The following is a 13,793-nucleotide window of genomic DNA, read 5'->3' as shown; positions in this document are numbered from 1 at the left end:
CAAATCCCAAAAACCAACGACCACCAATTCAAGAATCCAATGTTATACAACTAAAACGTCTGATTCTACCATCAGTTGCGCCATACCCTCCCAGCTTGTCACGACAAACACATCCGGCGACGAAATAACAACCACTAATTCAGCAAAATATGCATTTGAAACTACTAAAATTTGAAATTTATCCCTGCATACACGATGTTTGAATTCAAGGCTTTAAAAGATAACGATAAATCTCTTAACTACTAAAATCGCTTGATTATTTAACAAAAAGAGAAGGTGGGGAAGCATGGATCACAATTAACTTTTAATTTTTTTTTTTTTTTTTGTTACACTTTATAAAATTTTAATTATTCCAATGAGAGAGTTTGACAAAAAAAAAAAAAGTGGGACAGCAAGGATCACAATTATGTGACTCTTCCTCGTACAATCATGAAATATAAGAACTCAACAAAACTCAGAAAACAATCAAAAAAAAATATTGTGATATCAGATTAAGATGACTGATAAAGATAAGATAAGCCCTACTATAATTGGTATAGCTCTAGTTAAATTATTTTATTTGGATCAACAAACACCTTTGAGTTTAAGATAAAAAAGAAGGGTAAACTACATTACCAAATTAATATATCTTTTACTTTAATCACCAAACTATTTCTTTTAACAAAACAATCACTAATTATATATATATATATATATATATTTTTAAATGATCGATGTTCGTTAAAAAGTTAATGATGACAACATCATTGATTTATTTTTTATTTTATTTTCTCATGTTACTGTCTATCATCACGTCGGCAGTTCTCATGATACTGTCTATCATCATGTTACTTGTAGTCATTTTTTAATCTAATTGATCCATCAATACTCAATTTGCATCATCTGTGGTGACTGCCTGCCCTTGAGATCATAGGTCCTTTGTGTATTGGGGTCGTTATGGAACAAATCCAAAGTTTTACTTGCTTCCCTGGACAATCGTTTGTTTCTGTTTAAAACTGATTCCCTTTCCATGTATTCCCACTCATAGGCCATTGCCAAGCCATGTGATGTAGTTTAAGGTTTCATTAAACTTATCTGGTTTAATTATAGACCACGAGGCTATCATTGGTGCAGGCCACAATCTAGAATGTGATATTTAAATTATGAATATCAAAACCCATATTTTAATAAATCTTTTAAATGATGTAAAATTTAATTTAAATATAATTTTGAGAGAATAAACTTTTACTTTAACCTTATGGTGTTTTTTTTTTTTTGGGTATGGATCATGAGGTTGAAACTTATATCCACCACCGGCATCATTATCCTATTACTTAATGAGTCGAGCAGTGCGTATGTTTCAGGGTCATGAGGGTGATGTTAACACTGTGAAGTTCTTTCCAGATGACAATAGGTTTGGAATTGGATCAGATGACGGAACTTGTAGGTTGTTTGACATCAGAACCGGTCACCAGTTGCAAGTTTACTACCAGCAACATGGCGATAATGAGGTTCCGCACGTGACCTCGATAGCATTCTCCATATCCGGAAGACTCCTCTTTGCTGGATACTCAAATGGAGATTGCTATGTATGGGACACTTTATTGGCACAGGTACACTTCATTGCCCTGATTTTAATTCTTGGCAAAGTATTTTCCTCCATGAAGGTTTAATTATTTCTTGAATATCGTTAAGTATTTCCCTCCATTGTTTAGTTCAGGTATGTTGTGTGGGGAAATACGTCGGCGAAGCTTGAAATGTAGTACGAGCTCAAACTAATCAAATCCGATTCGACTCTTGCATATGGTAGGCAGCCATTCTAATTAAAAACGCTTTTTTTTGCAGGTTGTGTTGAACTTAGTATCTGTCCATAATTCGCACGAGGGCCAAATTAGCTGTTTGGGTTTGTTGGCCGATGGTAGTGCCTTATGTACAGGAAGTTGGGATACAAACCTCAAGGTTAGTCCATGTTCTTTTTTGCAGCTTGTAGAAACGAGAAACGAACCATGACTACTTGTGATAATACCATTGTTGACATGGCATATCTGGGCATTAGGAGGACACAGGACGGTGATTTGATTCGAGTTCTAATACAGGAAAACTGGTTTATTATTGTTTCAACCCAAATCTTGTAATGTTGCTTTGTATCTTTCATGTGGAAAGCTAGTGTGATTAGTGGAGAAGAAAGATTAGAAAGGTGCCACTGAATTTGAGAACTTTCTATCTGAAAATGTTTCATTTGAATTTTGTTAGTTTTCCCTGATTGATATAAAAAGAAAAGTTCATTTTCTAGTGAATATCTCCGCCGTCAATTCACTTGTCACTTGCCCCATAATCTTAAGTCAATGTAGAACTTTTAATTTTACATTATCTAAGCGGATCTTACCTCTTAATCTTAAGCGGATCCTACCTCCTAATAAAATATGAAAGGAAAACTTAATGTAGCCGGTTGCAACAACATAAAATTCAAGTAACAACGTCCTGCCTAAATACCAAAAGTTTGATAAAATCAAAGCAAGATGTGAGGACAAACTTCATTGTGCAATTCAGCCAACAAAACATTTCACCTTGAACCATTGGGAATTATCCAGTATGACTCTACACATCAGTTTGGTACATTCATACAAGGCCGACAGAGAACCAGACCTCCATCATCAGAGTAATTGCCTTACTGCCTACCACCACCATAGCGCAAAACCCTTCTTTCTAACCAAGATTTTCCAGTTGAGTTGGCCTGCAAAACCATGTTCTGAAAGTTGTGATCAAGTCGGGTCGAGATTATTCTCAGGAATGTCTCCTCCAATTCAAGAAGGTACAGTGTTCAATGTCTTTGCAAAGGAAACCAATCTTTCACTGGTTTCATTCTAAGCACAAATGTACAGAAACTAATTTCATTTTAACCACCAACCACGCGCGCTTTCTCTGAAACTCATTCTACCTTAATTGGGTGTTTTCGATTTGGGCTTTCTTGATTTTTTATTATTATTTTACAGGGGCTTTCTACACATCTAAGCTTATATTCAACTCTTATGTAAATCTATCTAAACTAAATCATTAAATAAATGAACTTCAAAAATCAAGATTTAAGATTATCCAACTCTATAATTAGCCAGACTGTTATAATCCAAGTGGTGTTTAAGAAAAATTTCTGCTTCGATGTCTATGAATAGATCGAACCGCTCTTAAAATCGACCTATCCGAGTGCATCTTACATTATAGGTTGGGGATACCATTTGTGCAAGAAGTCAAATATTATATAAACATTCAAATTTGGCATAATATTAACCTAAAAGAACATCATGATATTAATGTAAAGTTATGAGACGTTCTTTTCATGACAATTGACTAGAAGCAAAATAGCTCTCAAAGCAAAGCTTGATGGATGCAATAATCCCACATAAGAATTTCGTATAAAGAAGTAACAAGGTAAAAAGGCAATGTGCATCACAGTTTTTTCAACGGGCTTATCGGGTTTTTGCTGCATCTACTTCCGATACCATATAAAACCACAAAAAAAATCATATACAGAAGCTGGATTAGAGGCAAAAAATAGTCGATTGACGATAACCTAGCCACTGGCTACAATCTCATGAATTGCATCACTAACAGCTTCATCTTCAGATCTAACAGCAAGTTTCATTGCAACATCCTTTGGACCGTCAAGTCCAAATTGTAGCCGCACAAGCACCTTGGCATTGCCGATGTATACTCCAGATAGAAGACAAGTGTGTGATCTTGAATTGTTGGGGACAACCTCCGTGCCCTGGATACCACCACAAATGGCTCGTCATAAAACAATGGAATTGCAGTGAAAAAAAACAAGCATGTATTTTAAGTCTAATATAAAGAAAATAAGATTAAGGGTAAAATGCATATCCACTTCGACCGCATAAGAGCAGAAGGGGGGAAAACAGTGTACACTTGCCTCGCAAGGTTGCATGCCAAGAAGATCTATGACAGCATTAACAGCTTCAGCCAGGCTTTCCCTAGGACCAAGGCCATATTCATCGACACGTTCACAATCTGCGCCCATGCTTTCCCAAGCATTCCTGAAATTAGAGACACCCACCTTTAACATGTAATCAGCTGCAACAACTTCAAGCTCCTCTAATTGGTACTCGTCCTCTACTCCATAATCCTCGGCCTCACCAGTACTTGGATCAACCTAGCAAGACCAACGCAAGCATCAGAAAGGAATGGAAAACCGAAAACATGCAATCATCCAGAACCCATACCCTGGTGTGGTCTTCACCGAGTGTGATTTTCAGATCAATTTTAAACCTTATTTCTGGTGATCCACTTTGAAATAATGGAGCATCATAGAAAGCCTTGGATTATGAAAGGAGAAGTCGTACCTCTTTTACGATGAACCTCAACATATTTGAAAACTTTCCAACAGCTGGGATCCCCTCTGGCTTCTCAAATGCCACAAAGGTCTGTCCAGGTGAATCATATGGAAGTGACCTTAAAGGCTTTGAAACAACTTCAGCAAACTCCTCAGCCTCTGAAGCATCCACGACAACAGTGACCTGGCAAAACACAGATTAAATTATCAAGATACTCTGTTACTCTTAAGTAATTTACAGATGCTTTGGGTAATTGGATTATTACATTCTCCAATAACTGCTCTGGAATGGTATTGGTGCAGTTGTACTGAAACACAACGTGACCATCAAAAATATGTTTGACAACATTAACTGCATATTCTGTTTCTGCTTCTGTCAGCTCAACAGGTGCAGAGGACTGGCCAATAAAAAATGGAGACAAGACATTAGTAAGTTCAAAATTGGAATAATGTCTACATCATTACATACATGGACAAAGTCGATGGAAGTACCTTGAAAAGCTTGCCAAAGTTTGCAAACTCAGGAATTGATGAAAGCAGCCTCTCATAAGCATCAACAGTTGACGGAGAGGCAGCAGGAGGAGCACCAAAACCAGTTGGTTTTTTACCTGGAGCTTTCTTCTCTGCAAGTGGCTGAGTCTTGATCTCCTTTGGCACATAATTAATGTCAAAAGACTCTTCTGATGGTTCCTGGACCCAATTTAATACATGAGATAATGATAAAAAGCAGTAAAAGAGTAATCAAAATTTAGAAACTCACATAATTCTTCAAACTGTTCTCCAAGTTCACCAGAGGGATATCCAGTGAACCAAAGAGAAACTCCTTTACATCTTCACCAGTTTGAACAACTGCACCATCACCACCAAGTGTATTAAGATAGAGTGTAGCCCTGTCACGAACCTACAATAAAAGATTTAGAAGCCCTTAATTTATTGAGAGAGGGAAAAAGGCAGCATATTCAAGTTCACACAGATTAAGAATGCAACAAACATGAATAACAAATTATCATGATAAGCTGACCTCATCATCATTGTCAAAGAGACAGCGCCTTAAGAGAACAAATATGCGGGGCTGCAAAAGATAGCAAGATTTTCCAGGTTAACTAGGTAAGCAATGTGTCGCAGGATGAGAGTACTAAACAGAAATGAAAGAGAGTAATTAAGATTTCATACCTTCAGTGTATCAACCATTGCACCAAATTTTGCTAGGGTGCTCACTGCAGCAGCCCGGACAGTTGCATTCTCAAGATGGACACGGTTGTAAATGTATCGTATATATTTGCTTGGATCTGAGGTTTTTGGGCCTTCAATCCCCAAAAAATGAAGTATCTATAATACAATGTTGAGTCAAATTTAAATGAAGTCAAAGATGGGGAAAAAAGGGAAAGGACAAAAAGCATGACAATAAAATGCTACCTGTGAGGAAAGATATGTGAATTCACAATCTTCGATGAACTCACATAAATGAAGCAATCCACTCTCTTTTGCTTCCGGGATATCTCTAATTAGAATCACAATTGAATCTACAATGGCCTTTTTGTACTCAAATCCACCTTCTTCCCTTAGAATATTGCTTAAGAAATTCATCCTGAAGATAACAATTGATTAAAAAAAAGTGTTTTAAGGCAAAAGAAGCCTTTTCTGAAGCCAACTGATGAATAATGCAAAGTCAAGTATCCCTTACAGAGATCTGTACTTCAATGGAAATTTTAAGCATAGTGATCTTATGGCTTCCACAACAACAATTTTAAACTCATCAGCAATATCAGACATAAAATTAGTTATCTGTTTCATCAGGCGATCCACACTCGACTCATTTCCTGTCTTAAGAAGGGTAGTAATTGCAAGTGTGGCAATGCTTCTATTTTGGTCAGAAATTAAACTCTCCATGTCAATATTGCAGTTAGTGACAGCCATGGGATGAGTCATTGCAACCTGAAAAAATTGTTATAAACATAAATCAGAATGAACAGAACAGTATGCATCTGAGTTAGAAAAAACAACAATCAAGTACAAATGAAGAGTAATTATATGTTTGCTAAACAATATAGTAAAAGCACTTTCAGCAATCTCCATAAGTGTGTTTGAACTTCAGAAAATTGCAGGAGCTACCCTTCATCAAAGGGCTTGACTTTAATTTTTTCCCTCAACCAGCAAAATATATATGGATTTAATAGCATGGTATATTATTTAGCACTGGAAAAGATATCAACCTTATTCAAAGTACGAACTGCAGCAAATCTCAGCACTGGCTTAGAAGAGCTTAAAAAGAGCTGAAGAACTGTAATTGCTGGTGTCAATTCTCGGCTTGTCACACCATTGAGCTCAGTGATTGCTCTAGCGGCCTCAAAAATCACCATCTCAGCCTTATGGCGCAGACAACCCTCAAGAAAATCATAAAAAGGGCGATCCCCTGCTTGAGTGTTGGCTGACTCACGAATAACCTGCAGAATCTCCAATTAATTTGAATTATTTATGAATAGAAAGAATGACAGAGGGCAAGATGTTAGAGACGGTGTATACCTGACTAGTATAACGTATCAATAGGCATTGAGCTAATGGCGAGCGGACACTTCCCTTAGTCAAACTACTAACCAGCTTATTAACAGCCAGTCGATCATTTTGCCGTATCTGCAAATATGAAATCAGATAAATTCATCATAGTTGTCACTCAATTTTTAACTGAAAAGATCAATTCAGTGATCATAGACCCAAATCCAACCATGAATATACAGTATTATACAGACATGCAAGAATCATAAGAACAATGGATTCATACCTCATGAAACTACTCTACTTTTCTTTATTTACAGTTTAGCTACCACTTGCTGCAGATCTATCTATAAGTACAAATCTAACCAGGACAACTAAACCAAGCATGCAATGTGTTAAAATCCAGTAGACAATAACACAAGCTGCTAAAACGAGTCAGAAGAAATCAAAAGGCTCGAAAAGCTGTGAGCTACAACCTATTTACAAGGAATTATAAACACAAATTAAATAGGTTAACAGGTTGGGCTTGAATTGAGCAATTGACTTCAACTACCAAATAAAACCCCAAAACTTTCTGAGAAAGGAATGTGACTTTCCTGGTGAAGCAATCCCAGAGCATGAAACTGTACAAGTGCTGCTCTTGATTGAACAGCTTCTTGAACCTCATTACTCCATCTTTTCACAATCTCAGGGTTTGTCTGCCAAAATATTTACAACACATTAATAAAATCATTACTTCATTAGACTTTTGATAACTGATTTAAGAACTATATAATAAAATAACCATCAAAAACATTACCTGCAGTAAATGGATGCCACTGACTAATGCTGCACTTGCAACAACTGGATTTTTGTCAACAATGGCTTGTTTCAAGTATCTCTCTATCTGGGTTAAAAGTGTTCCATCCGTTATCCGACAAAGAACACGAATAGCATTTGCTCGATACATATCCGTCTTGCTAGTCATGTCCTTCATAAGAGAGCTAGTAACAATAATAACCTATTGTCAGAAAGAATAAGAAATTATTAGTATCCACAAGCAAAACAAATTATTTAGAAAGCATAAACAATTCCAGATATACAACCTCATCTGCTGATGGAGATAACTCCTTTATCATCACATAGACCATTCTCCTCAAGCCTATATCCTTCGATTGGAAAAGCTTTGTCACAGCAAAGAAAACTTCTGTCGCTTCCACCTATTCATATAACAACAGCAAATAATCAGTCAACAATGGAAATGAAAAGCAAACACGAATCTAATCTTTTCAGGCATAAATAAAAAGAGAAACTGACCTTAGTGAATGTTTCTCCTTGGTTCAGTAGATACAGAAGTTTTGTGATGACCTACATAGAGAATTTTAAAACATTCACTAAAAATGAAATGAAAAAAAAAGAGCAAATCCATGAAACAGAAAATCAAGATTGCTTAAAAAGTAGAAACCTGAGAGCATCTTCGAGGATCAAGCTGGGGATCATTGAAAACCCTAGCTTCTTGAAGAACTGCACCCTTCTCAATCCCCATAAACGGGGAGTAGTCAACTGTTTTAAAAACAAAAATACAAAATTGCCAATTAAAAGCCTTCCCCGAACACTTAAAAAGCTAGGAGAAATCAACAACCCTACAAACAGAACTCAATTCTAATATATACATATAGTATCGAGATTCACATCGTCAAACAAATCAACTAAAATTCAACGCATCCATTAAAAGTTAGAAACTAGTCAGCTACATTGCTCCATCAAAAACTGAAAATCTAGCAAATCATGAGCAGAGATCATATCAACTAGAACTAAATGAATAAAAAAAAACTAAAATTGTCTCTCGAAATTAGATCTACAAATCACGAAATGCGTCTCTAAATCAATCCATATTAATAAAAAAAGCTCAGATCTAGTAGTTCAAACCTAAGATTTATAATTAACTAAACAAGAAACGAACAATTAATTCGAAACAAACAAAATAAAAGGATTAAAAAGAATGAAAGAATCGGAGGAAATCGTAATAGAATTTACCTTCATCGTCGCGATCGTCATCCTTCTTCACCAAAGGTTGTGCCATCGCTTAATGGAAGTTTGAATCTAGGAGATCTAAGAAGATTTAAATAACTTTTATTCGGTTTTATAGATACAGTCGAGTGTGTTTTTACCTCTTTTATTTCTCCTGTCTCGCTTGCGTTCTTCTCTGTGCTTTTAAAGCATTAGTTTTTGAAGAGGGGGCGAATCAGGAAAAGAGTGGGAATCTGGTGGATCCGGTAATATTTGCAATCGATATTGTTTTATTATGTATATAAAATTTTGGATAATTTTAGTTTGAATAAAGTATATTAGAAGTTACTTAATTATGTTAAAATAAATATTTTAATTATTAATTTTTTAAAAATTATGAAATAATTATTAAAATCTTTAAATTATTATGATATATAAAAATTTGGTAAATTTAATGATTATGTTATAATATTTTGATAAATTATATATTATGATATTTATAATATGTTATAATTTATTGCGTAAATTATGTGTTTAATATCTTACTTATTAATTTTGATCCATTTTAGTACATAAAATTTCTAATTTTTAAAATCATATCTAAAGTTTTTTTTCATTTTAGTATTCCGTCGTTAAAAACTTTAGTTTTTGTTTCATTTAGTACCCAATTCAAAATCTACTGTTAAGTTTTTTAAAAAATAGAAGTTCGGGTACTAGAAAGGATTAAAATTGATAGTTTAGGTACTAAACACGTTAAGTTTTTAACATCGGGTAGTAAAATGAAATGAAAACTAAACATTAGGTACGATTTTGAATAAATTAAAAGTTTAGGTACTAAAATAAACCAAAATTGATATTTTAGATACTAAATACATAGTTTAACCTAATTTATTTTATTGAATAAACAAGTATAATATAATTTTATAAACTTAATATATTTTAATTTATATTTCAAATAATATTATATGTATATTCTTATATTTTTTTATAATTTTGTAAAAATAAATATAATTATTTCCAACTACTCTACTTTAACTTAAATATTAGTACTTTAGACAGGTGTGAATCTCTTGAAAAATTATGTTATACAGATATACACAATTTCTCTTTTTTATACCAAGATATACACGGGATTTTTTTCTATAGCAATATCGGTGCGTTTGGAAGGGTTTAATAGAAGACGGTGAGCAGGCTAGGCTACAGTCCTCTGGAGCCACTACCAGAGGAAGAAGAAGGATTGTGGCCGTAGTAGTCTGTGTTCCCATAATCGCTGTTCCTGTAGTCTCGGTTGTCCATTACCATTTCCCTGATTCTTTTCATGTCTTCACTATATAAACTAGACTCATGCTCGCCGCTCTCGTTCGTTGGGCTGAACCTTGAAGTTTGGGTTGCCGCCACTACTCCCTTTACCTCATCCAATGGAACCTCATCCTCCAATGCACGCACAATCTGTTATATTTATTAGATTCAGATCAAAGTAGGTGATTTCCTCGCAAGACATCATCAGAAATGGAACAGGGTAGGCTTGTAAACGAGTCAAACAAACACGAATGAAGGTATGTTTATGTTCGTTCATTTAACTTTAATTGAACGGACACGAACAACTAAACAAACAAAATATCTTGTCCGTGTTCGGACGTTAAGAAATTTAGTTTGTTTGTGTTCATCCGTTAAAATGATAAATTAATACAAACGGACACAAACGAACATAAATTTAAACAATTTAGGGTTTCCCCCTCAATCTTTCGTGAAATGAAAAGGATAGTTTAGTTGTTGGGTGAGAGATACATATGTGAATAAAATTAAACGAACATAAAGAACGAATGTAAATGAATAGATTACCGAACATTCACAGACACAAATGAATGAATGAGCCATTTGTTCGTGTTAGTTCATTTAATTAAATGAACAAAAAATCGTGTTTATGTTCGTTTGTGTAATAAATAAACAAACATAAATGGATTTTTTGTCGAACGGTTCATGAATGATTCATTGAACGTTCGTTTCATTTTACATCCCTAGACGGAATAGCTGAAAGTTATCATATTCTAAAATTTTTCAAATTATCATATATTTTAGATTTATATTTTTTTTATCAATAATATGTTTTTATTTCTTTCTTAAGTTTTAGAAATTCATCCCTAGATCATTATAGTCATACCTGTCGCATTTTCGGTCTTCTTCTAGCAGAATGCCTAATAGATGCACCAGCACATGCAACCATTCGAGCCATCTCCTGGTGGACAAAATTGTTCTCTAGGCGCGGGTCCACCAATTCTCCAAAGTTTCCAGTATCCATTGCAGTCTCACATAAAGGTCTAGCCTGATAATTTATACACGTACGATTGAGATTAACAATAAAATTACTGATAATATATAAAATTATATAGGTAAATAAAATAGAAATATACTTCGTACCCAATCGACTAAACTCTCGTCCATATTCGAGTTTAGATCCAAAGGTCTACGTCCGGTTATCAACTCCAATAGCACAACACCAAAGGAGAAAACATCGGATTTCTCTGTTAACTTACCACTTGATGCATATTCAGGAGCTAAGTAACTGCATTTGTTGATTATATAAAGGAAACAAATCAAATTATGCTAAAGATCAAATATAACCAAAAGATTGTGGATTCGAATAATTGGATCAATTTCTCTCACCCAAATGTTCCCATGACACGAGTTGAGACGTGAGTATTGTTATCTTGAGTGAGTCTAGCCAACCCAAAATCAGCCACCTGCAAATAATTTGTAGTTTGAGATATGTTTGAAACAATTCGATAAATTTATTCCAAGGTTATTGTGTAACGCATACCTTAGCTTCGAAAGTATAATCAAGTAAGATGTTGGCAGATTTGATGTCTCTATGAATGATGCGAGGGTGGCCTGAGTTTCCATAAATGGGTTACAATCTAGAATAGAAATGGATTGAATGTAAACTAGAGAGTTTAATAATGTTACATGAAATGATACTTACAATCTTCATGCAAGTATGCAAGTCCTTTAGCTGCTCCCAATGCAATTTTGAGCCTGGTAGGCCAATCCATGGGGCCTTTCTCTACAAACGATAGCATAAAATATGAAATCTTTGAACTGGTTTTATTAGGTAGTATTATCATTGTCCATTTGCTTACCATGAAGGTGGTATTCAAGTGTTCTGTTAGGAAAAAATTCATAGACCAACATCCTTCTTTCTCCGGCTATGCAATACCCAACAAGAGACACAAGATGCCTATGATGAACGCGGCTAATCGTCTCGACTTCGGCTTGGAATTCGCGTTCGCCTTGCCCGCTACCGGATTTGAGACTCTTGATGGCCACTTCCTTGCCGCCGACCAAAACACCTTTGTGGACGTACCCAAACCCACCTTGACCTAGCAATTGCCCTTGAGAGAACCCAAATGTTGCCATAGATAGCTCTTCATAGCTGAATGAGCTTTGGTTGAGCCCTAATTGCAATGGCGATGCATGCGTGGCTGGTGTTTCCGGTTGACCGGTTACATTGGAGGTCATTTCACTAGAATAAGACATATACCCTTGTGGTGACGGTGTTTGTTGCCACCCTCCGTGGCCTGCAGCTCCACCCGGTGGCGGAGCTAAATTAGTGGCAGCGTGATTATTAGCTTCGTACCCATTATTCATGTGTCCTGCTGGGGCGGCATTTCCATATCCACCGTCACCTAAATTATTATAATATTGCATGTGATTATTATGATACATTTCCTTCTTCTTTTTTCTGCAGAATACTACAATAACAAGTGTTATAGCGATAACGAGCAATAAAACAACGCCGGTTGTAAGACCAATTATAAGCGGTAACTGTAACGATAAGTTATTTGATTTTGATCCACCGTCTCCACTGTTACTATGCGATGAGTGTAGTTTTGGTGGTGGAGGTGAATGTTTCGGCGGAGAAGGAACAATTGCAGGTGATGCAATTGGGGGTGTCAACTTTGGTGGTGGTGGAATATGATGAGTTGGGGGTGGTGTTGATGGTGGTGGCGGAGTATGTTGAGTTGGGGGTGGTGGTGGTGATGGTGATGTGGATGGTGGTGGTGGTGAAGGTGGTGGTGATGATGGTGGTGGTGGTGATGGTGACGGTGGTGGTGGAGTTGGTTGTGGTGGCGGTGGCGGTGGAGGAGTTGAGTCTGACTCTTGTTTAGGAGGTGGTGGCGGTTTCTCTGGTGTTGAGGGTGGCGATTGTGGTGGTGGTGAAGACGATTGCGGTGGCGACTGAGACGGTGGAGATGACAAAGACGAGTTATTCGATGAAGAATTTGGCGGTGAGGGCGAAGGCGGAGAATTCTCCGGAGCGTTAGCCGCCATTAGGGGTTTTTCCGGCAATGTTTAACCTTAAAAATATGCCGGAAGATGTCCCCTCTTCCTCTCCCTCTCCTCCAAAGGATGCCTGCCAACCATCAGAGATTAGATGATTGATAAACAAAACAAAAACAAATTATACAAATAACAATGATCTTCATACCATAATCTTAGCCATGAAGAGGGAAAAGAAAAGAAAAAAGAAAAGAAAAAAGAAATAGAAAATGAAAATGAAAGTACCTTGAGGAGAATTGTGAGAGGATTCTCAGAGCAAGAGATATTTGATTGCTAGGTAATAGCTCCACCGACCATTCTGACAGCTTTAAGTTTCATGTTCCTCCCTGAATCGTCTCCTAATATGGAGGAGAATCTCTATATTTGAAGTTGTTTTTTTGTTAATATGTTTCTTACTCCTTTAACCATTTAATTAATTGACTTACTCCAAAACTGTAAATCTGTAATTAATGTTATGTTGTGGTATGCAATTTAAGATTTGTAAAACAAATTAATTAATCGAATATTATTTTCCTAATTATTTATAATCCATGAATTGTAGCATGAACAAATCAAGTAACCTGAATTGTTGTTATTTTTTATGACCCGGGTTCAAGCACTATAAATGTTAGGGGTGTGAGCGTCATCAATGACTTGAAAATAAAATCAT

General features: G+C 35.9%; 2 protein-coding genes across 2 annotated transcripts; both read right to left on the bottom strand.

Annotated features, from left to right (window-relative positions):
• Positions 1 to 3,539: 3,539 nt before the first annotated feature.
• Positions 3,540 to 9,052, bottom strand: LOC120211230 (coatomer subunit gamma). The gene is made up of 18 exons (XM_039209826.1): positions 8,834 to 9,052; positions 8,262 to 8,359; positions 8,114 to 8,164; positions 7,903 to 8,016; positions 7,617 to 7,817; positions 7,414 to 7,515; positions 6,848 to 6,955; positions 6,538 to 6,768; positions 6,009 to 6,259; positions 5,741 to 5,912; positions 5,498 to 5,653; positions 5,346 to 5,396; positions 5,085 to 5,225; positions 4,817 to 5,014; positions 4,591 to 4,722; positions 4,335 to 4,508; positions 3,905 to 4,144; positions 3,540 to 3,742 (listed from the first exon to the last, which is right to left on the bottom strand). Exons 1-18 carry the CDS (start codon positions 8,877 to 8,879, stop codon positions 3,548 to 3,550), a joined length of 2,661 nt encoding a protein of 886 aa, XP_039065757.1. The 5' UTR covers positions 8,880 to 9,052; the 3' UTR covers positions 3,540 to 3,547.
• A 951-nt stretch (positions 9,053 to 10,003) lies between these two features.
• Positions 10,004 to 13,135, bottom strand: LOC120211203 (proline-rich receptor-like protein kinase PERK5). Its single transcript, XM_039209799.1, has 7 exons — positions 11,944 to 13,135; positions 11,787 to 11,867; positions 11,625 to 11,695; positions 11,471 to 11,547; positions 11,225 to 11,369; positions 10,968 to 11,129; positions 10,004 to 10,255 (listed from the first exon to the last, which is right to left on the bottom strand). The coding sequence occupies exons 1-7, from the start codon at positions 13,133 to 13,135 to the stop codon at positions 10,004 to 10,006; spliced, it is 1,980 nt and encodes a 659-aa protein (XP_039065730.1).
• Between the last annotated feature and the right edge of the window lie 658 nt (positions 13,136 to 13,793).

Source organism: Hibiscus syriacus, unplaced genomic scaffold, assembly GCF_006381635.1.
Source record: "Hibiscus syriacus cultivar Baekdansim isolate YM2019G1 unplaced genomic scaffold, ASM638163v2 tig00109971_pilon, whole genome shotgun sequence".
Lineage (NCBI taxonomy): Eukaryota > Viridiplantae > Streptophyta > Magnoliopsida > Malvales > Malvaceae > Hibiscus > Hibiscus syriacus.
The sequence above is the reverse complement of the archived record's forward strand: the minus strand, read 5'-3'. Positions and strand labels throughout refer to the sequence as shown.